Source organism: Mastomys coucha, unplaced genomic scaffold, assembly GCF_008632895.1.
Source record: "Mastomys coucha isolate ucsf_1 unplaced genomic scaffold, UCSF_Mcou_1 pScaffold14, whole genome shotgun sequence".
NCBI classification, from domain to species: domain Eukaryota; kingdom Metazoa; phylum Chordata; class Mammalia; order Rodentia; family Muridae; genus Mastomys; species Mastomys coucha.
Window position 1 is genome coordinate 113,515,277 of NW_022196896.1, and position 24,562 is coordinate 113,539,838.

The 24,562-nt window shown below is 39.3% G+C and overlaps 1 protein-coding gene across 4 annotated transcripts in view; it reads right to left on the reverse strand.

Annotated features, from left to right (window-relative positions):
• Positions 1-24,562, reverse strand: part of Usp40 (ubiquitin specific peptidase 40) — an 83,662-nt gene that overhangs the window by 50,477 nt on the left and 8,623 nt on the right. For 3 of the 4 annotated variants that reach the window (XM_031368323.1, XM_031368325.1, XM_031368324.1), the window contains 9 exons: positions 24,337-24,501; positions 21,109-21,255; positions 18,200-18,343; positions 12,762-12,890; positions 10,912-11,007; positions 9,705-9,812; positions 6,249-6,546; positions 2,841-2,922; positions 1,236-1,407 (listed from right to left, as the gene is read on the reverse strand). In XM_031368323.1, the coding sequence (XP_031224183.1) occupies positions 1,236-1,407; positions 2,841-2,922; positions 6,249-6,546; positions 9,705-9,812; positions 10,912-11,007; positions 12,762-12,890; positions 18,200-18,343; positions 21,109-21,255; positions 24,337-24,501 (1,341 nt within the window). Of the gene's footprint in view, positions 1-1,235; positions 1,408-2,840; positions 2,923-6,248; positions 6,547-9,704; positions 9,813-10,911; positions 11,008-12,761; positions 12,891-18,199; positions 18,344-21,108; positions 21,256-24,336; positions 24,502-24,562 lie in introns of those variants that run through there. The other variant, XM_031368326.1, reaches the window with a different exon arrangement.

The following is a 24,562-nucleotide window of genomic DNA, read 5'->3' on the forward strand; positions in this document are numbered from 1 at the left end:
GCTTCTTCTTTTTGAGATAGGATCTCAAACTTACTGTGTAGCTGAGGCTGACCTTGAACTCCTGATCTTTCTGCCTGCACCTGGAGAATGCTGGGATTATAAACCCGTGCCTCCAAGCCAGGAGAGAGCTTACATTATTCCTTAGCCCTGTGATCGGGAGCATGTGGTGAGGACACCAGGTGGAAGAGGCAGAGGCCAGGGCTGAAGTCCTAGCCCTACCATAGCAACTGCTGTCTGTGCCTATGCAACAGTGGATGCTTAAGACGTCACTTCATTTTTGGAATGGAGTTGGCTCACCCTCATAAGGCTGAAGCATGAAATAAAATGTTTGTGAAAGTACTGTAATTAAAAATGAGGAGCCTCTCCACTGTCCTGTGCTTGAAACACAGGAACATAAATGATCTGGTGGTAAATACTAGATGAAAACGCCTGCCTGGTAAACCACATCTGTAAGCCCAACACTCAGGAGGCTAAGGCAGGGGGATTACTGTGAGTCTGAGACCAGCATGAGCTATAGTATGACACCATCTCAAAAACAAAGAAACAAGAGCTAAATATCAAACAAAAGGATCTGTTTAGAGCTTTCCCAGCATGCTCACACCAGAACAACAAATACAGATATTAGCAGTAAAGCTAATAATAACAACAATAATCTTACAAAAGAAAGTACAGAACTAGTTATTTTAATGTGTTCAGTGGTTCTTGCTTTAAGTAAGAGCTCAACCTTTGCTCTACTTCTTTTGAAAAGCAATTCTCTTTCATTTGTTTTCCAAAAATAGAAAAAACTTTACTGTCATCTCCTGCCCCCATTAAAATATACCAGGCCCAATTAGTCACTTCAAAAACACAGAGAAAGCATTTCTGAAGATGGAGTGGTAGCACAAACCCGTGATCCCAGTACTTACTGATGTGGGAGGACTGTGGTTCCAAGTCTAGCCTGGCCTATGTGATCCCAGTACTTATTGGGGGGCTGGTGTGGGAGGACTGTGGTTTCAAGTCTAGCCTGGCCTATATAGTGAAATATATCTAAAAAGACTTCCTATCAACCACCCAAACAATCAAAGAACAAAACAACAACAACCCAGACTTCTAGGTAAGAGAAGGTTGGGTTTATCCTGCTATGCACTGGCAGATGTAAAATTTTCTTATGGAGCTTATGAGAAAAGTTGTAACTTGAGTTAAGATGAAATGAAAAAAGTCAGCTTGAAATGACCTTGATGTGGCTATTGAATTACCTGAAATATTGACTGACGGAGATCTCCTACAGTTTTTCTTTTATCAAAAGTTAAGTCCCATATGCTCTCTGTCTGAGAGACTGCAGGGTGAAGAGCTCCATTGAAGAAACGGTAGTGAGGACCCAAGTGGAGATGCAACTCCAAAGTACTGTTTGCAGAGTCACATTCTGCCCTTTAGAGACATAAACAACACACATACACTGTTTTTGTAATACTCTTTATCTCAAACCAAAAATATTTGCTTTAGCACACATGCAAGTTCTCCACTCTACCTTAGTAACATCTTTTTCTTCTGCCTGCCCATGATTCACTTTGGCTTTTCAATACACAGCACACATTCAGCTAGAACTGCGCCATGAATTCTAAGAGAAAGTTGTTTCCATGGATACTGCACACGTTAGCTGTCTCTAGTCCTGTCACGGCTATGGGCAGAATTCTGGATGTGTACCCACACATTCAGAGGTGGACTCCACCAGGCTCCTGCAGCCTTCACAGGAGATACTGACAGCTGAAGATCCTTCCCAGTGTTTGTTTTCCAGGCTGAAATCCTAGATGTCAGGCTGATCCCCGCTCCTCTCTGGTACACTCAGTTGACCCAAAGCCTGATACCAAACTTGTTACCTTAAGCAGAACCATCTTAGGCTGGAAGGAGGCAGTTGCTGGGACTTAGTACTTCAGAAATATTCTATGCTTATCGTCAGGAACATTAGATTTTGGATGACCACATTAAGGACTTTAGTTTTAGCTTTTGCTGTTTTGTTTTTAATTCTTAAGTTACAACTGCTAGCCTAGGTTACTCATCCAGGCTATTTTCTGCATTTAGCATGTCCATAGTTTTAATTTTCACTGAGCGTTACATTGGTCTTGGTGTGTCATACACTGCATCTACTATTTTGACTCCCAGTTTCAAGTCCATGATAAAATTTTTGAACACAGCCTGCTACATTATCTGACGCTGTTCCCTCCCCAACACTCTGCTGATACTACTGGAGAACAAACACAGCAACAGAACAGTCTCTAGAGCACAAGGTTAGTCATGTTCTTCAGTTATGCTCTCAGTTATTTTAAACTTTTGTTTTTATTTTGGTTATTTAGCATATATAGAGAGGATCCCCTACTAGAACTGGAGTTACAGACAGTTGTGAACTGTGATGTGAGTGCTGGGATCTGAACCCAGGTTCTTGGAAGAGCAGCCAGTATTCTAACTACTGAGTCACTACTCCAGCCCAGCCATTACAGCTCCCTTCCCCGACTGACACTAAGCCCCTTTAGAATCAACCCACCTCTAGTCCTAAGTCACTGTATGTCAGTTCTTACAACTACTTAAAACTGAGGGGCAGTTTGATTGTCAAGTTCTCTTGAACACAATTCTTGTAGCATGCTTGCCAATTTCTCTAGGCTTCCTAGGCTCTGATCCTTAGCATGGTTACCACATGCTACTATTCACTCTTACATATGGATAAATGATGTCTTTACTATAGCTAGTTGATAGGTATACATATTTTGATAAACTTCCATATTGAATGCTTATATCCCAAACTGACCAGTATCTTCCAGAAATACTATCTGGAATACTATTTGAACACCAAATATAACTCAAACTACCTTCTCATCTGCAGTAGAATGTTGGCTGCATCCATTTCCTTCAGCAGATGACACGGAACTCTGTATCTTGGATTGGCTCGAGCTGTGAACAAAACTGTCCATTAATTTGTTTTGATGAAACAAAACTATACTGCTAAAGAGGCAGGATTAAAGACCTGAACTCAGGTGTGGTAATATCCACCTGCAATCCTAGCACTGGGAAGGCCAAGGCAAAGCATCTTGAGTTGGAGGCCAGCCTGGGATACACTGGAAGACATTCTCTTAGACAAAGATGAGGAGCTGCAGAGATAGCTCAGAGGTTAGGTGTGCTTGATACTTTTGGATAGGACTGGAGTTTGGTTCCTAGTACATCAGGCAGCTTACAACTGCCTGCAATTCCAATTCTAGGGGATCTGATGCCCTCAGAAACCTGCATGCACATAATGGACATAAATGCATGCAGGTGCACACTCATGACACTCATGCTGGAAGCCAGGAGCACTATCATTGACTACCTAAGGGAAAACAGTTTTCTCTTCATCTTAGTTTTGCTAGATGAACAATGAAAAAAATAGTTTTTTAAAAGCTAATCTAGAAGAATCTCATTGTTTCAATTTTCTTTAAGCATTTTTTAAAGATTTATTTATTTATTATATGTAAGTACACTGTAGCTGTCTTCGTCTGAAGAGGAGGGCATCAGATTTCATTACAGATGGTTGTGAGCCACCATGTGGCTGCTGAGATTTGAACTGAAGACCTTCAGAAGAGCAGTGAGTGAGTGCTCTTAACCACTGAGCCATCTCTCCAGGCCCAAACATTTTTTTTTTTTAAAGAACACCTACTAGTTTTGTATTGATTATAATTTTTAACAGTTGGTTACTGTAAAAATTCAGAAATTAGGGCTGAAGATGACTCACCTGATACTAGCTTTGCAGAAACTTGAAGTGCCAGGGTAGGGGGCATCTGCTCAGAGAAGGGAAGGGGGGACAGAGGAAGGATTGTTGGAGGGGGTGACTGAGAGGGGACAGTGATCAGGATATAAAGTGAATATGTAAAAAAATAAAATTAACAAAACAAAACAAAAAAAAAAAACTGCTCTTCACTGACTGCTCCTCCAGAGGATCCAGGTTTGGTTTTCAACACCCACATGGTGGCCAACGACCCACTGTAACTCAAGTTCTAGGGGATCCAATGCCCTCCTTTGGCCTCTCAGGGCACCAGACACACATATGGTACATAGAGGCAAACATTCATACACTTAAAATAATAAATCCTTTAAAATTTTAGAAATTACATTTACTCATTAGATTTTTTTGAGACAGGGTCTTGCTATAGTCTGGGCTGGCCTGAACCTGACTTTGTGTCTTGGGTTGGTCTTGAACTCACTACAATCTTCTTACCTCAGCCTCCCAAACGCTGGGGTTATATGTACAAGTCGCTATGACTGGTTTGAAAATTATTTTTGAAGTACATTAGGGTACTATCTGTAGTCTCACTCCCAAGACATCAATCTTTTTATAAAAACTAGATTGTAGTCAGCAAACTAGTAGTGATTTTTCACTTCATATTTCTACAGGCTAAAATTTGTGACTGCACAATAGTGCACTTAAGTAAAATAACTAGTTTAATATTTTCTTTCTTTTGAAAGAATTATTTACTTAATGTACATGGGTTTTTTGCCTGCATGTATGTCTCTGTACAATCTGTGTATCTGGTGCCTTTGGAGGTCTTTAGAGGGTATTTGATTCCGTGAACCTGGAGTTGCAGATAGTTGTGAGCCATTCTGTAGATGCTGGGAAATGAACCCAACCCCTCTGAAAAACAGCTAGTGATCTTAATCACTGTGCCATCTCTCCAGCCCCTAATCAACCTTTTTCTGTTAGATATTGTAGTGGTTTGAATAAAAATAGATTTGAATACTTGGTCACCAGGGAGTAGCATTATTAGGAGTTGTGGTCTTGTTGGAGTCGGTGTGTCTTTGCTGGAGGAAATATGCCATTGGAGGTGGGCTTTGAGGTTCAAATGTTCAAGCCAGACCCAGTATCTCTTCCTATTGCCTGCAGATCTGGATGGAGAACTCTCTGCTACCTCTCTAGCACTTTATCTGCCCTGCATGCCACCATGGTTCCCGCAGTGATGATAATGGACTAAACCTCTGCACACCAATTAAATGTTCTCCTTTATGAAAGTTGCTGTGCTCATGGTGTCTCCTCACAGCCATAGAGCTGTAACTGAGACAGATATGAAGGTGATTTCTAACTAGTCACGATTAGAAAAATCATCCTCTGCTCTAACTTCTTTCTTCTTACCCCAATTTAACTTGCAATCTACTGGGCTACAGAATTATGGGTTGCCCAGACTGACTTTGAATTCATTCTGAAGCCCAGTTGGACCTTGAACTTTAATCTTCATGCCTCACTTTCTGAGTAGCTGAGATTACAGGGCTATGCTACTAGGCTAAAATCTCTTTTTCCTCCTTCCAAAGACAAAGCCTTTCTGGTTAAGAGCAGTCATGTGTATTCATGATCTAGAAAGTTGATTTTTCTTTAATTCTCATGTAAATTAATAACTGTTTTATTTTTTATAAAAATCACCATTCCCATTTTCTAAGAAAACAGGAGTCATGCTCTGTCAATCTAAGAAGCTTTTTCCTTTTTTTTTCTGAAACAGGGTCTCACTAAATAACACTGGCTGGCCTGAACTTTGCTATGAAATTAGGCTAGCCTTAAATTCACAGAGATGTGGCTGCCTCTGACTTCCAAGTCATGGGATTAAAGACATAAGCCACCACACTCACCAGCTTTTTACTTTTGAGAGAACTTTGGCAAGTGATCAAAGACAACCTTATTAATTTACTTGTAATAATATCTCTTTTAAATGCTCTTTATGATGTGAGATTGGAATGGTTAACTCACAAGGTAGAAGCTCTCTCAGAAAGCTCAACAGAGTACTTCAGATATATTTCAATTGCTCAAAAGCATAATATGTTGAGGAAAAGAAGAGGTAGGAATATAAAAAGGAAGGCAAGAAAACAAGACCAAGACCACATGGCCAAATGACAAAGGCAAGCCTAACTAGGCAACTGCACTCAGGTTGTCCACCACAATAACAACATACGTCATCCAAGAAAGTTCGACAGGAAAATGTAACTATGAGCAAGGGAAGAAGAATGTCAGGCATTTCCTCATAAAATGACGAACTGAAAAAAAAGGTATGATTTCCTGCTGAAATAAAGAAATATATCAAGTAAGGAAAACTTAAATGACAAGCTGTTTTCATTTGGTACAATATATACTTCTATTAGTTTTAAAATATGTAAAAGTATGCAGGTAAAACCATCTCTTCAAAAGACAGAAGTTCAGGCAGCATTTGAAGCATAACTGCTGAAGTTCTTAACAAGGCAAAGCAGAACACTTCTTTTTTCCATACCTTCAGAGGGTCTTTGCAACGTGGATTTCCTATAAAACAGCATGTAGGCACTTTCTTTACCCTGGAACTGCTGTATGATATCTTTCTCTTTGATTGGATGGACTTTGGAATCATTGATATCAAACCAGTGTGGGCAACTAGTGTCATCATGTAAGCCTGGGAGTTGTGAAGCAAGTGTATGTAGACTCTGTTCACGGTTCTGTAGATCAGACGGGGTCTGGGTAAAATGGTTCCTCAGGAGACTAACCGTGCTTTCATCTGTGCTGAGCAGAAATATCTGAGGATGGAGCTGTAAGAACTATTCAGGACAAACAAAAACAAAAATTAGGATTCTTTAAAATTTTTCTTAATAAAAGTTTTAAACAAGACAATTCTGTGTGTGTGTGTGTGTGTGTGTGTGTGTGTATCTATCTGTCTGACTGTTTGTGAGATCTGTAGGATTAGATGTTTTTAACTTCACCTTTCTTTTTTTGCTAGCCTGTGAGCAGGGAAAACTTGTCTGGTTATGACAAAATTAGAGCATCCTGTCAAATATGCTAACAGTTCTGTCAAGGGAGAAAGGTGACAAGCCACAATGTGGAAAGCATTTGAGTAATATGTCACTACTGCTATTTTAAGATTTGCTATTTGTTTTCTGCTATTTTAAGCAAATGACTACTTGCTACTTAGGTGCGTAAATGAAGAAAATTGGGAAGAACAAACATTCTTGAACTATTTAGTAGTCATTTAATTCTACAGATTCATATTTGCCCGTTCTTGGAATTTTTTTCCTGTGTTCTCAGAATTCTCAGAAAACTCTTGCCCACAGCTGTATCCTGAAGTCATTTTAATTAAAAAGCTTTCACAAAACAAAAGAACCACCAAAGTGAAAAAAACCTAAAGAAAAAAATCTTTGCCAACTACACCTCAGACAGGGGACTAATACCAAACACATAGAAAGAATACCGAAAATTAAACACTAAAATACCAAATCACTTAATAAATGGTTTAAATGAAATGAACGGAAAGTTCTGTAAAAAAAAAAAAAAAAAAAAAAAAAAAAAAAAAAAAAAAAAAAAAAAAAATGCCCACAAAGCCGGGCACTAGTGGCGCACTCCTTTAATCCCAGCACTTGGGAGGCAGAGACAGGCGGATTTCTGAGTTTGAGGCCAGTCTTATCTACAGAGTGAGTTCCAGGACAGCCAGGGCCAACACAGAGAAACCTTGCCTCGAGAAACAAAAACAAAACAAAACAAAAAACAACAACAAAAAAATCCCACAAATGACACATAAAAGCTTTAAAAAATCATCATCTTTAGTCATCAGGAAAATGTAAACAAAAACCACTTTGATTCCATCTTAGCCTAGTCAGAGTGGCTGTCATCAAGAAAACAAACGCTGGAGAGGATCTTGCGGAAAAGGTATAACCATGTGTAGCCACTATGGAAATCAGTATGGATCAAAAACTAAAACCAGAATTACTATATGACTTAGCCATGCCAACTGTGAGGGTATACCTGGAGGACTCTAACATACCATAGTGATTTGCACATCCATGTTTATTGCTACACTATTTGAAGAAGCATAGCTGTTTGTCAAAAGATAAAAAAAAATGTAGCACATGTATACAATTGTACTGGCTGGTTTTGTGTGTCAACTTGACACAGGCTGGAGTTATCACAGAGAAGGGAGCTTCAGTTGGGAAAGTGCCTCCATGAGATCCAGCTGTGGGGCATTTTCTCAATTAGTGATCAAGGGGGTAGGGCCCCTTGTGGGTGGTGCCATCCCTGGGCTGGTAGTCCTGGGTTCTATAAGAGAGCAGGCTGAGCAAGCCAGGGGAAGCAAGCCAGTAAGGAACATCCCTCCATGGCCTCTGCATCAGCTCCTGCTTCCTGACCTGCTTGAGTTCCAGTCCTGACTTCCTCTGGTGATGAACAGCAATGTGGAAGTAAGCTGAATAAACCCTTTCCTCCCCAACTTGCTTCTTGGTCATGATGTTTGTGCAGGAATAGAAACCCTGACTTAGGCAACAATAAAAATTTATTTAGCCATAAGGAAAAATGGAATATAACATCTTTAGGAAAATGAATATAACTAGAAATCATTAAAATAAGCAAAATATACTAGTCTTAGGAAGAAAATTAACATATGCCTCCTCTCATGTGTTAAATCTTAAACATATATTTATAGATATCCATATATATGTATAATATAGGCATGTATTATATGTAATCATGAGCAAGAAGCAAGAGGTCTTAAAAGCAGTGGGATACAGATGATAAAGAATATATGCAGTAAGAAATGGAAGTTGGGATTAACTGGAGGTAGAAAGGAAACCACCTGGAAGGGGAGGGAATACTGGGAAGGTAGTGTGGGAGGAAAATTAGTGAGAATAAGTATAAGGACAGACAGGTCATTGTAATTCAAGATGAAATCTATTACTTTGTATGTTAATCTAAAAATTTTAAAAATAAAAAAAGCAATTTAAACAAAGGCAATCACAAAGTCTAAAAGTATTTTTGATGATGGCTTACTATATATCTAGAAGAAGTAATCATATGACCAAGTCACCTTGTATTTTAACCATACTGATGTTTTCTACCATGGAAGCTAATCTGGAAGCTCAGGTAGTCCAGGAGCATGGGAAGCTCAAGTCACAACAACCTCAAAGACTGTTCAAGTTCTTGCCAAGGGATAAGAGAACAAAGGAAGCCTATCTCTTTCTCCTTCCAGCTTCCTTCTTTCTCAGCTTCACTCCCTCTCCTATATGGCACTGGCCCTCCTCTCCATTTGCTGAAGCAAATCTCTTGAAGTAGAAACAATAAAAAATAAGAGCAGGAATAAAATAGAAAACAGATAAACAGTAGGGAACATGGAAACATCAGAAGCTATGTTGGTTTTCTTGAAAAGTCTTTGACAGCATCCTCAACAGGAAGGAAAAAAGCAAGGAAATACATCTTAATGAGAAATAAAAAAGAAGTTAAAACTTCAAGTTCTAAAGACACTAAAAGATAATGTGGGGGCATTTTGAACGTGTTTATGCCAGGAAATTAAAGTCCATAAGTGCTCTAAAACAATCTCATTACAAAACAAATTCAAGTTGTATGAAAGTGAGTGTTTCTGGTGTTTGACCACTTAGCACTCAGCAGAGCAGGCGATGCGTTGTCCTCTGAAGTAGCTTCATTTCTAGTAATGCCATTTTCTAAGTCTGATCATAACCCAGGGAGCCATGTGACCGGCTTGATTATTCATTGAGCTTTAGAGTGCCTTCTGTGGTAATGAAAGGCCTCTTTTCCTGCCTACTTCTTCATAAATAACAGAAATATGTTGTATGTGAGCTGTAACATACCAGCAGGATTCTAACCACTAAACAAAGATACTGATTATTATTTTAATCTGTTTAAAGCTCCTTCTCATAGGAACTGTGTTGCTAACTGGGGTGAGAGCACTTCTTAAGGTGATGCTAACTAGCACTACCTTTCGCAGTGGTCCATGCTGTTTCCTGTACTTCTTGTTCCAAGATATTCCTGTTTTTTTCAAGAGTTTCTGGCCCAGCTGATCAACAGGAATTTGACTGGCCTCCTCCTTATTGAAAGAAATAGTCAATTAACATCTGATAGAAATAATTGTACCACACATCAGAGGGATAAATACAAGTGAACGTGCTCACCTTCCCTAGACTATAAACTTACAATGGGATCAATCAGTGCTATATATTTTTAAAGGAACCTTGCACACCAGTTTATTAGACCTTGATTTGAAAATCCATTTGCCAAGGGCCACAGACAGAAATTCAAAGAGCACTACCCAGAGGGAGTCCTAAGGTCTGCCAGATTCTTGACATTATTTATGATTTTGGACAAATAAGCAAGGATGATGTAGCTGACATAGACTTTATGTTGAACCGTTAACTCCCAATGCTTCAGAACAGGACTGTGATTGAAGACAAGGACTTCAAGGCCACAGGTTAAAATTCTCTTCTGTTGTGTGTTTTGAGACACACAAAGTCTCATGTTACCCAGGCTAGCTATGTAACTGAGAAGGGTCCTGAACTTCTGATCCTCTTGTCCCCATTTCCCAAGTGCTAGGATTATATGGCCCTTCATATATCACCTTATGTGGTTCTGAGATTGAACCTGGGCCCTGTATGCTAGGCGAGCACTTTACCAACAAGGCCACATTCCTTGGCTTTATTATTATTTTTTTCCTTGCAAATGGTTCCAGTATCAAGACAAATGGATTTAAAAACAAAAACAAAAACAAACAAGTTCTCATTCTCTAGCCAGGCTGGCTCAAAACTCAAGGTGCTAGCTACTTCTGCTTCAGCCTTTCAGGATGAGAGATTCCAGGAAAGAGCCACCACACCTAGTGATTAAGTCAAAACAAACCAGCGTGTGGTGCCAGGCACCTTTACTTCCAGCACTGGGGAGGCAAAGGCAGACAAATCTCTGAGTTCATGGCCAGTCTGGTTTACAAAGCAAGATCCAGGCCAGCCAGGTCTACACAGTGAGATCCTGACTGAAAAAAAAAAAGTTAAAATGAAAAATTTTCATTTTAGAGTTAGCCCTAAAACAATTTTATCTGATATTTTCATATAAATATAACACATATACAAATGCACAAAACATACACATGTATTTATAATACTTACATGCCCACAAATATGTACAAAGACTCACTCTACCTGCAGTAAGATTGTTTTTAGAATCACCAATGGATCATCAGCCTCTTCTTCATTCTGGGGAGCTTTCACACTCACATCTGTATCACTTATCTCCTCCTAGGAAGGAGAACAGTTAAATGTCTCACATCTGTATCACTTATCTCCTCCTAGGAAGGAAAACTGTTAAATGTTTCTTTCACAGGTGCCAGTTTAAAGGCATTAACCAAATAAGAATGTTTAAGTCACTGGAGAAAGAAAGGTAAAAATATAATCTAAATACAAGCTGGAGAATCGGGCAGACCTAGCTTTGAGTGTCAGGTTTCATCAGGTAAATCTACACAATTTACTTAATCTCTCTGGCTTTATACATAAACTAGAATTATGAGTCAAAGAAAAATTCTAGCCTGTGGCTGTGTGAATAAGAATGGCCCCCACAGGCTTATGTATTTAAATAGTCACCAGGAAGGGTGGTCTTGTCAGAGGAAGTATATCAGTGGGAGTGGTGGTCGAGGGTTTCAAAAAGCTCACACCAGGACCAGAGTGCCTTTCTTTCTCCGTTTGTGGTCTGCTTGCATGGCTTCCTGCTCTCTGCTATGATGATAATGAAATAAACCTATGAACTGTCAGCCAGCCCCTAATAAATGCTGTCCTTTATAAGAGTTGCCTTGGTCCTGTCTCTTCACAGCAGTAGAACAGTGACTAAGACACAGCACAATATATGTAGAGCGTTCTAACAGTTTCCAGATCAAAAACATGGTGTCTCATAAAATTTGTGCTCATTATCATCTCAAAATATTTTTTGGGTTTCACTGGTAAGTTTACACACCTTGTTTTGGCTTAAGCTGAGCTTAACAAGAATTGGTAGGATTTCCTAGAGCCAAAACAAGGTGTAGCATAGACTACAAAGTAAGACGATGTCAAACAGACAGATATGATAGACAAACAGAAAACACAAAATCAAACTACCAGATTTCAATGAAAAGAACATAAAGCTTGTTCCTTCAAGTCACACTAGCAGAGAAGATTCTAACACTCCTACAGAAGAGCAAGTTGCCTCTAAAGAGAGAACACAAAATTTCAAAGAGATGTTCTAGAATTCAAACCCCCAGAGGAAGACAGAAGAATCATTAAACGTCAAAAGGAAATTTCACATATTTCATGAGCTTACAGGCTGCCAGCTGAGACAATGCGGCAACTCTGAAAGCAGCTAAGAAGAACTACAGGAGGCAGTGAGGAAAGCCAAGACAGGTTCCCTTAGTTGAACACAGACTGGTTCAGAGGCAATGTACCTTTTAAGATCATAGTGAGACCCTGTGTTATGGAAAAAGGCTGTAACAGACAATGTTAAAGGTCGGTGATTTTGATGGATGGCTGGGGAAGAGAATATCCTTGTGCTTAGAAGGCAAACACAAAGAAAGCATTTCCCAGCAGAGGAGCCAGAGGCTCTCAACTTTATTCCAAATTGTTTGTTGTCATTGTTGCTTTTGTTTTTTTTGAGACAGGGTTTCTCTGTGTAGCCCTGGCTGTCCTGGAACTTACTGTGTAGACCAGGCTGTCCTGGAACTCAGAAATCTGCCTGCCTCTGCCTCCCAAGTGCTGGGATTAAAGGTGTGCGTTACCTACCACCCAAATTGTTCACTGGAGTGAGGTCACTAGTATGTGAGAGTCTATGCCACATGTACAAATATGACAAGGTTACAGCTGGAGATTCGAGGTAGAGGGCATGTGGGAGCTGTTCATGTAAAATGAGCCTTCAATGTTTTCTAAAGGAGGGGTGTATACTGAAGGCAGAATGAACAACAGAATTCTGTAATGGTAATAGAAAGGCAAATTAATTTCAAAGTTATTTCTAAACAAATTTGTAAGTTTACTTGACATTGCCAGTTGCCGAGATGATCAACATCTTTAATGTACACATGGTAATGGCCTCCATAGCAGCCACCTTTGTGGATAATGACGGAGAAGAGGTCATACATATATTCCATGTCATCCAGTTCACTCTAAAAGAAGGCAAATAAACATTGATACAGATTATAAGGTGAGATACATAATCAAAGGGCAAAGAACAGCCCTGAAACTAGGAAGAAGCACCCTTGTAATATTCCCACTTCACAGCAAGGCCCCTTTGCTGTTGAGTCACCTGATACTTAAAGCACTATGACTGAATTTAAGGATAAAGATAACTTTAAATAAATAGACTTAAATTAACTTTTTTTCCACTCATTTCTTTGAAAATGCCTTCAAATTCCTAGAGGTCCTTCTGCTTTAGCTTCTGTTAAGATTTTAGGCATGAGCCACTATGCACAGCTGAATTTTAAGTCTTAATCTAGTGATTTATTGCCAACTACACCACACTAAGCACATGCATCTGAAGATGTTGTTTTTACTGGCTTTAACTAAGATAATGGGTTTGTGCTAGAGACTGTCATAAAGAAAGCCACCTTTGCACGATGCCCATTATGCTGTTTAGGACACATACCCTTCTCCTACCCAAACTGTCTGATATCCCAGGAAACTTGCTGTGTGTCTCAAGGTCAAGATCCTTCTCGAATTTTAGTTCCTTGCACAGAATATGAACTCAGCAGTTGTGACTACCACCTGGTGTTGTTCAGAGGTGGTTAGTTTAGTGGAATGAACAGGTTCTTTCCTGCTTTATGATCAACCTCTTCTATCATTGATATAGTGTGCAATTACAAGTGACCCAACAGGTAAACTCTTCCAATAACAATGGGGAAAATTACATTAGATTTAAGAAATACTTTAAATTCTGGATGCAGAAGGGAAAGAAAAAGCCAGCTGTCATGGTATACCTCTGTAATTCCAGCACTTAGGGGGGCATCCTTCACTAACAACAGCAAAAAAGGAAGGAAAGAAAGAGAAAGAAAAGAGAGGGAGTAGGGCATGAGGAAGGAAAGGGAGGAAGGAGGAAGGAGGGCAGGCAGGCAGGCAGGTACTCAAGGAAGTCTTAGTATTTACATTGTAGGAGGAGTGTGAACCACATGGCATGAGACATAAGGTCTCTTCTGGCTTTAAACTCAGTGTCATCTGTAATGTAAAATATACACATGGGTATTACCTGGGAGATACAAGTTACTTGAAGAATTTATTTCTTTAACTATAGTTTTTACGTAGGTAGCATTAAAAAATGTCATATTCAGGAAAAAGACGAGACACATAAAGATAAAGTATTTTTTCTCAATATATAAATTCTAAAGTAAAATTAATATGTATTTCCTAGCTAAGTGATTAGTTGTTTTTTTTTTTGATATATGTTAGAGTCATGTGACAAACTACCTTTTAATAAAGGAGAAGCAAGTACATTAGTAACTCTTGGAAAGCAATTTTATTTTTTCTGAGTGTGTCAGTAAAAGCCTCAGAGTCAGCAGGCACTACTATACTCTAGGGATAGTAATTCATGTAACAAAACAAACAGTACAGGGCTCAGTGGTGAGGCCTAAATAGAGGGAGGCTTGGTCATGAAGTCTAAACACACACACACTCAATAACTGACTGTTTTAAACAAAACAATGACTTGTTATAAGAAATAGGTAGAATGATGAAATAGAACTGAAAATTTGGAAATAAAGACAAAGCTATGCTTACCTAATTTCTGACAAACATACATCGAATAAAAGGCAGCCTATTCAATAAGTGTGCTGGGTTTCTACTTGTAGAAAATAAAGTTTGATTTACATCTTTCACCTTGTACAAAATCAATTCAAAATGGATCATAGACCTTAATTTAAAGCCTGCAACACTGAAATTTCTAGGAAGAAAACATAGGCAACACCCTTCAGGATACTGGGAAGGCAAGAACCTTTTGAATAGAGCACTAATAAAGAGGACCAAACCCAATACGGAAACATAGGACTACAGCAACATAAGAAGGGTTTGTACAGCAAAGAAACAGTCAGCAGAATTAACCAGACAGCCCCCAGGGGGGATAAAAGCTCCCATAGCCCTACTTCAGACAGGGGGCTAATACCCAGAATTTACAAAAAAATACAGAAATTAAATGCCAAGGAAATACAAATGGCAGTCAACACAAGGGCAAACAAACTAAATAGACAGTTAAAAAAAAAAAAACACAAATAGCCAATAACTATTTTATAAATTGCTCAATATTCCTCAAATGAGAGAAATGCAAATTAAAACTACTTTGAGGTACCAATTGACCCCCATCTGAATGGCTATCATCAACAAATGTGACAACAAATGTTGGAGAGGATATATATCAGGAAATAAAATCTTATTCACTGTTATTGAAGGCATAAATTAATATAATCACTGTGGAAATCAGTTTGGAGGTTTAAATAAAAAGTTAAAAATGTAACTCCCACACAAACCAGCTACTTCACTTCTGGGTATATAATATACCCAGAGAACTTCAAACCTTATTGCCATGATAAATCACCATAACCAAAAACAACTTGGGGGAAAGGCTTTATTTGGCTTATATATCTTGTGAGTCACAACCCATTGAAGGAAGCCAGCTGCAAGAACTCAAAAACAGGGAGAGACCCCAAGGCCAGAGCTGATGCAGAGACCATAGAGCATGCTGCTTTCTCCCCATTGCTTATTCTGCTTGCTTTCTTATGGAGTCCAGGACACCAGCCCATGGGTGGCACCACACACAATTGATTTGGTCCTTCCAAATCAATCATTGACTAAGAAAATGCCCTACAGGCTTGCCTGTAGTCAGATTTTATGGAGACATTTCTCAATGGAGGTTGCCTCCTCTCAAATGACATTAGCTCTGGACAAGCTGACATAAAAACTAGCCAGGACAATTGACCCCTTGTTAAGCTGACATACTAGTACAACACTAGCCATAATCTTTCCTTTTTGTTCAACTCCTAAGTCACACATAATAAACATCACACTATAAAACATTTCAACTTTTAAAAGCCCTACAGTCCTTAAAAATTCAAATACTTTAAAGTCCAAAGTCTTGCCGGGCAGTGGTGGCGCACACCTTTAGTCCCAGCACTTGGGAGGCAGAGGCAGGCAGATTTCTGGTTTGAGGCCAGCCTGGTCTACACAGTGAGTTCCAGGACAGTCAGGGCTACACAGAGAAACCCTGTCTGGAAAAAAACAAAAAACCAAACCAAAACAAAAAAGTAAATATTTTCTCATTTCAGCAAGGAAGAACCAGCGCATAGACACAGTCTGAACCTAGCAAAACCAACTCAAACAGTGTAAATAACACAATATTTGGGACTCACTCATAATCTGGGGTCTTCCAAAGGACCTGGGTCACTCCTCCAGCTCTACCTTCTTTAGTCCACACAGACTGAAACCAGCTTAAACCAGCCCCACCCCATGGCTGGTGCCGTCCTTAGTGATCTTCCCATGGTACTGCTATCTCCAAATGCTGGGGTCTCCTGTTGCAATGGCTGCACTCTCTCCAATCACCTCTCCTGGGTTCTTCCCCTGGTACCATACCTCAACTTCCCTCCAGGATCCTGGACCTTTCGATCTTGGGCCTTCACCTGCTACTGCAGTTCCAGAGGCTGCACTTTCACTAATGACCTTCATTGACCTCTCAGAGTGCCAACTCAGCTGTTTTCCATAACTCCTTCATGCTTTCAAAACAAGTATTATCCGTGAGATGCTTACACATTACTAAGTTCAGCTGCCAGCTCAAGGTACAGCCTTGGACCACAGCTTGTGTGTGTTCACCCTAACAAAACACTTTCCAGAAGATTTTACTTCAATGAAGTTGGTCTCTTGTTAATCACTGTTAATCATTCAACTCCAGCTGACCAATATCAAGTGTTCTAGTAAAGCAAAGGTTTCACTTTAGTGATGCTGGTCTCTTGTTAGTCACACTGACTCTTCAGCCCCAGCTGACCAGAGTCATAGACGCTTCATAATAGCAAACAGCCGTGAAAGAGAATTTAATCTTCCCTCTGAGTTTCACAGGCCAGGCCTCCATCTGCACTATTCTCAGCATTAACTTCCAAGTCCCAACAGAACAGTTCACAGAGATCGCAACACTTTTCTTGCCCTAAATTCTAAAGTTCTTCTATAATCTTCCCCAAAACAACACGGTCAGGTCTGTCACAGCAACACCGTATAATGCTGGTACCAATTTCTGTCTTAGGTTACTATTACTATGATGAAGCACTATAACCAAATGCAACTTGGGGAGGAAAAGGCTTACACAATGGAGTCATAGTCCACAGAGGAAAGCTAAAGCAAGAACTTGAACCTGGTGGGAACTTGGTGGCAAAAGCTGATGCAGAGGCCATGGAGCAGTGTTCCTTACTGGTTTGTTCCTCATGGCTTATTCAGTCTGCTTTCTTATAAAAACCCAGAACTACCAGCCCATGGGTGGTACCACACACTGGGTCCTCCCTCATCAATCACTAATTAAGAAAATGCCTTACATGTCAGGTCTTTGGGAGGCATTTTCTCAAATGTGTTTGCTTCGTCTAAGATGCTATCAGCTTGTGTCAAGGTAACATAAAACTAGCCAGGACACTTACTATCGACATTTTCCACCACCATTTTTATCACTGCTTTATTCACTACAACAAAGAACTAGACTCAATATAGATGTCTACCAACAGATAATTGTATAATAGAAGTGGATGGACTTAGAATGCATAATATTAAGCAAGATCATATAATCTTATCAAGAAAACACCACATGGTAGCCTTCATTATGTGGATATGTGCCTAGTCAATAATATGCATATGTGGGTACAGTGTGACATGCAGAAAAGAGAAGAAAGGCTAAGTATAAGAGGAAAAGAAATAACTTCATATTGTAGTTTACACTTTCACTATCAAATATATTTTTATGAACATATCTACCACCAAACAGACTCTCAGACATGGTACCACAGGCCTTAATCTTAGCACCCATGAGGTACAGACAGAAGATGAAATCAAGGTCAACCTGGGCTATAAGACATCTGTTTCAAAGAAGAAACAACAATGAAGAAGAAGAAGAAGAAGGAGGAGGAGGAAGAAAAGAAGAAGGATGAGAAGGAGAAGGAGGAGAAGGAGAAGAAGAGGAGGAAGAAGAGGATGAGGAGGAAGAAGAGGAAGAAGAAGAGGAGGAAGAGGAAGAAGAAGAGAAGGAAGAGGAAGAGAAATTCAAAAGGAGTATAAAACCCAATGTAGGCCACCCCTCTGCCTAGTAGACATGGGCTTGGCTTGTCAGTGGAGTAGGATGCATATGCACTATACAGTTTAACTCAAACTGTTAGTAGGGCCAACGCTGAGAAATCTTACAACAAACTGAATATTCTAATCTTGGAAAGGAAAGAGAAAGAATTAAAAAATAAAAGGTTCAAACCTGTTCACAGAAAGGCTTGAGATTGATCTGAAGGGGGAATGTATAACAGCTAGTATCCTTGTAGCGTTCACATTTCACAAAATCAAAATTAAACCTTAGTAATGAAACAGTAAGAAAAGGAGGCAGCTTACGCAATTTGGCAGACTGTAAAAAGAAGAATTGACAAAATTACATGAAAGAATACATAATGCTATGTAAGGTAGTAAAAATAACATGACTTAATTATAAATATGTCCTTAAATCACAAGAACACATTCTGAATTCAATATAAAGCCATTTACTTTATGGAACTAAGAATATTATTGTGTGGCTATATTTACACAAGACATTTACAAGCCAGTTTTATGCTTTTCAGGTTGTGGTCCTAAATTACTATTTGATGGGTGTGTCCTAACTGGGTGCTCCCTCTCTGTCCTTGCTCCTTTCCTGCCTAGCCCTTGGCCTTTCACTTTGCTCCTTGGGTCTGCATTTCACTTAGCAAGCACATAGATCTTATTCAGTGAAGAAGCAGAACTCTGAATGATTCAAAAATGTATGTGTATATATGTTTTTTCTCTGGAGAAAGATTCATAGTTGTCATAAGACTATGAAAAGGAACTCTTGACTCCCTTCTACAGATGGGGTTTTATTTGTTGTTTACCTATTTCTTTGTTTAAGATTTATTTTTCAGGTTTGTGAGATGGCTCAGTGGTTAAGAGCACTGACTGCTCTTCTGAAGGTCCTGAGTTCAAATCCCAGCAACCACATGGTGACTCACAACCATCTGTAATTGGATCTGATGCCCTCTTCTGGTGTGTCTAAAGACAGTTATATAGTACTTAAATATAATAATAATAAAAATCTTTGGGACTGAGCAAGTGGGGTTAGAGCAAGTGGGGCTGGAATGAGCAGAGGTTCTGAGTTCAATTTCCAGCAACCACATGATGGCTCACAACCATCTGTACAGCTAAAGTGTACTCATATACATAAAATAAATTTAAAAAAAGAAAAGATTTATTTTTCTTTTGTGTATGGGTGTGTTGCCTGTATATGTGTGTGTGTGGACTACATACATGCACAGTGCACAAGGAGGCTAGAAGACATAGACACCCTGGGAATGTAGTTTCAAATAGTTATGAGCCACTCTGTGTGTGCAGGGAATCTATTCTGGTGCTCTGGGAGAGCAGCTGTAATCTTAACCACTGAGCCACCTCTTCAGTCCCTATCTGTTGTTTCTTAAGTTCAAAAGGAGGTATCTTGTTGCAGTATTAACTCCTCGATTTAAAACAAAACACAAATTAAGTTGCTTTTTAAGAGTCATTAGCTGGCCGGGCGGTGGTGGCGCACGCCTTTAATCCCAGCACTTGGGAGGCAGAGGCAGGTGGATTTCTGAGTTCGAGGCCAGCCTGGTCTACAGAGTGAGTCCCAGGACAGCCAGGGCTATACAGAGAAACCCTGTCTCAAAAAAAATAAATAAATAAAAATAAAAAAAAAAAAAAAAAAAAAAAGAGTCATTAGCTGTCCCGAATGATCTTGCACTAGTGGCCTTAGGGAAAAAAAAAAGTCCTCCTGTAGAAAATAATCAATAATTCTGTATGTTTAACATTACTTAAAACATATTTAAAGTTACAATCTTGTATATTCTATGGGTTAAAAAAGTGAAACAAGGCTAGGAATGGTGGTGTACACTTATAATCCCAGGATTAAAGGGAAGAGGAATGAGACTTTGAAGATAACTTGTGCTATACAGAGAGTTCCTGGCCAACCTGGGTTACATAGCAAGACTATCTCAAAACAACAACAGAAAATAAAGTATGTACTATAACATGGAAGATTTCCAAACTCATTCCACAAGTACACCTAAAATAATCAGAGAAACTTAACTCTAACAAGGCTAGGAAACAAGTGCTGCACTGGTCACAGGTAGACTCCTTTTGGTGGTCAGAGAGGTGTAGCAAATGGCACATCTAAGCCAGAGGAATGGGAAATGCATTAGCAACACACACACATACATCACCTCTAATAATAATTTTTATTAATATTAACAAATTACTGGTACTTAGCAAATCTGCTAACAATGACTTTTATTTGAAATTAACCAAGTAAAATACATTAAAAAATTTTCATACAGAAATCATATATAGCTGTGAAGGGATGTTGAAAAAGAAATATAGTTGGTTGCTAGAAGAGATAAAGGAGAGAAAAGTTTTTCCAACTCACAAGTCAGAGTCCTGGAGAATAAGTAGGTGAACTCTGGTAGGAAAGCATAGAACCCCTCCTCAGCTGGAAGAGCACACTCGTGTGTAGCCAGTTTTCAGCAGGGCTGAGGTGTTGCTGTCTCAAAGCAAGGTAGCATCATAAAGTTTAGAGGTGGTGTGTGTGTGTGTGTGTGTGTGTGTGTGTGTGTACAGTGTATGGAAATAACAGAGAGCAGGGCACTCACCTAAGTGGTAGCCTCTATTTTCTTGTTGTTTTCTTTCTGCCTCCCCAGAACACAGGGCAGCTGCACTCACAAGAGCTGTATGCAGGGCTGCAGTGAAAACAACTGAACCCGACTGCCCCAAGTTCATGAAGCTCACTGAGTTCCCTTCTGCCTCAGCTCAGTCAGAGAAGAGATGAGCCCCTCTAATCCTGTCTTCCTTGCCTTGACATTCAGAGGGAGGGAGGAAGCTGCTAAGGCCACACTTAGAAAGGGAAGCACCTCTGATGCTTATTAACAGGCATACTGAAGAAACCCTGAGGCTCAAACTCATTCTTCCATGAAAAGTCATTGTTATGTTGATAAAGCTTAACTTTTTTCTGTGTAAAAATTAAAATACAGGTAACGACACAAACATTTTCTCAATCCTTCCTGTTCAAAGCAGTAAAGTGTGTCTTTCGGCAGGCACGGCTCCTGCCTCCAAGCACCGAGGGATGGAAGGCGTGTTTACCTTTGCTGCTGTGACCAGCCGGTCACAGGTCCCACAGTGGTACAAGTTGTCACAGTCAAAAATTTCCTCCTCCACATACATGTTCCAGAGTGCATCTTCTAAACCAGATACGTTTTTGACCGCTACTGTCAAATCCAAGAAGTCTTCCTGAAACACAGAGGAATATCATATTAACAAATGATTTCACAGAGGTTTACAACTGAAATATATATTGGGGTGGTCATATATATTTTTTCCTAAAACTTTGCATACAAGATATATATGCCATAATTATATATTGTAAATTCTTTTTTAAAAAAGATTTTATTTATTTTACATATGTGAGTACACTGTAACTGTCTTCAGACACACCAGAAGAGGGCATCAGATCCCATTACAGATGGTTGTGAGCCACCATGTGGTTGCTGGGACTTGAACTCAGGAAGAGCAGTCAGTACTCTTAACCACTGAGCCATCTCTCCAGCCCCCATATTGTAAATTCTTATCACTAAATTATTCTTCTTAAATCAAACTATAATTTGGTTTAAAGTACATTAGGAAAACAGTTTAAAAGAGAAAGGTTTAAGAGTTTAGATGTAGATGCAACAAAGCCTCATGTTTCCTCAGGAAATAAACTGCAAAAAGATATATACTTGAGTTTAAGTATCATACACACATAATATATACACACACAACCTCTACCCCAACACCCTCATATACACACACACTCCACACACAGTTTATTAATATTGCTTTAGTTTTTAAAATGATAGTAGCAACCCCATGGCAGAGTTGAATTTTCTAATGTAAACTTCCTTATTTTCTTTTGGTAAAGTTGGTTTAAGATGCCGGGTGGTGGTGGCACATGCCTTTAATCCCAGCACTTGGGAGGCAGAGGCAGGCAGATTTCTGAGTTTGAGGCCAGCCTGGTCTACAGAGTGAGTTCCAAGACAACCAGGACTATACAGAGAAACCCTGTCTCGAAAACAAAACAAAACAAAAGTTGGTTTAAGATATGCTGAAAAATGACAATAAGAAATATTTTGGGCTGGTGAGATAGCTCAGTGGGTAAAAGCACTGACTGCTCTCCCAAAGGTTGTGAGTTCAAATCCCAACAACCACAACCATCCGTAATGAGATCTGACGCCCTCTTCTGGTGCGTCTGAAGACAGCTACAGTGTACTTATAATAATAAATAAATCTTTGGGCCGGAGCAAGCAGGGCTGACTGGAGTGAGCAGAAGTCCTAAAGTCAATTCCCAACAACCAGATGAAGGCTTACAACTATCTGTACAGCTACAGTGTGTACTTATATACATAAAATGAATAAATAAATCTTAAAAAAAAAGATGAAACTTGATCAAATACTTTAAAAAATATTTTGATCCAGATTAAACAGGTATTTATATAAAAATTAAAAAGTGATATTTTGTAAAAAGTCTCTTAAATCTGCTGAAACTATATTTGAATTTTATTTCTAGCAATAAATCCTATTACAATTTGGCACATTTACATCTTATTTATAATTCTGTCATACATGTAGTAGTATTCTTTTAAGAGATTATGGAAACTAAAAGATAGCAGAGTACTAGTTTAAATCATGGCACAATTCCTTTTTTTAGAAAAGAATTATTTATTTATGTTATGAGTACACTGTAGCTGTCTTCAAACACACCAGAAGACTGCATTGGATCCCATTACAGATGGTTGTGAGCCACCATGTGGTTGCTGGGAATTGAACTCAAGAACTCTGCAAGAGCAGTCAGTGCTCTTAACCACTGAGACATCTCTGCAGCCCTGGCAAAATTGTTAAATAATAGCTAATACTTTATGATAACAATATGTACATGGAAAGTCACTGTTTATCATTTCTATATGGTTGTTTTATGTCATGCTTTACCACTGCTTTGTTAATCACTCCATTAGAGCTCAGTCCATCAGAGATACACAGGAAATCTTAGTTATTTTCAAACTCGGCTGACCGAGACAGCTTCTAGAACACAGGTAAGAAGGTTCGGATGAACCATTTATCCCCAGCTCTTCTTTTTTTTTTTTTGTTTTTTCAAGACAAGGTTTCTCTGTATAGCCTTGACTGTCCTGGAACTCACTCTGTAGACTAGGCTGGCCTTGAACTCAGAAATCCACCTGCCTCTGCCTCCTAAGTGCTGGGATTAAAGGCGTGCACCACCACCACCACCACCGCCCGGCTCCAACTCTTCTTTTGAAAATGAAAGTAAGGCTGCAGTACAGCTCACAGCAACACCTCTGCCCAGCATCTGTAAATATGTAAGACCCTAGGCTCAACCTTAAGGACCCAAACAAACAAACAAACGAAAAAGGACACAGATATATTTAACACATGTATTTATTAATATATTTGCATCTATTTCTAAAATAGCAGCAAATACATCTGGAAAATGATATGACATTTTCCCTTTGGATAGTCAGATACAGAAATTCCCTAGAATCCTTGCAATAACAAAAGGAGATTTTCACTAAATGTTCAGAAATGAACTACTTGCTAAGCGGGACTTGAGAAACAACAGAGATTACAACATGGACACAAACAAATATCCAATCAATCTGAATGGGCAATCTGTATAATCACAAACGAAAACTATAATTCAAACAGAACTACCAACTTTACAGACAGTTTATATACCATATAAAATATAAGCATACTGCCCAGACACTTCCTGAAGTATATAAACAAACTAAACCTAATATTTAATTGGAGATTTGTTAAATATTCTTTGGTATCTTATTTCTATTACCTCCATAATTAAATTTCTATATCTATATATGTGTGTGTAGGTAACATATGTGCCAGTGCCTGCAGAGACCAGAAGATCCTTGGTAGCCAGAGCTACAGGCAGCTGTGAGTAGCCCCACATGGGTACTAGGAATGGAACCCCGCCTTTGAAGAGCCGCAGCAAGCGGTCTGAACCACCGAGCCATCTCTCGGGCTCTTTAGTGGACTTGCTTTACACTGGCTTTTTTCATGAGATATCTACATGTAAACATCTCCCCAATCTTTTGTTTAAAAACAAATACCATAGCCTGAATAAAAACTGCTTCAAGAACCTGCAGGCTGTTGAGATGGCTAAGTGATAAAGAAAGGTCCCTGATGCCAATCCTGACAATCTGAGCTCAGTCTCCAAGGCTCACAGGCTGGGAGAACATAACAGACTTCATTGTGTGAATTATAACTTATAATAATTTGTTATCAGAGGAACTCCTATCTGCTTACCTGCCTTTCACTGATGTTCTTACACTCTTTGCAAACAATCTGGTTCACAATGGTGCCATGGTATAGGCGATGAATGAGGTCATGGCCAGAGGTCCCAACTAAAGAAGTTTCCAAAGCACTGAAAAGAATTCGGTTGAGTTCCTGCACATCATGCTGTCTCATTTCCTATAAAACAGGAAATAGTTTTTATTTTTGAGACAAGGCCTTTGGGTAGCCAAGGCTAGGC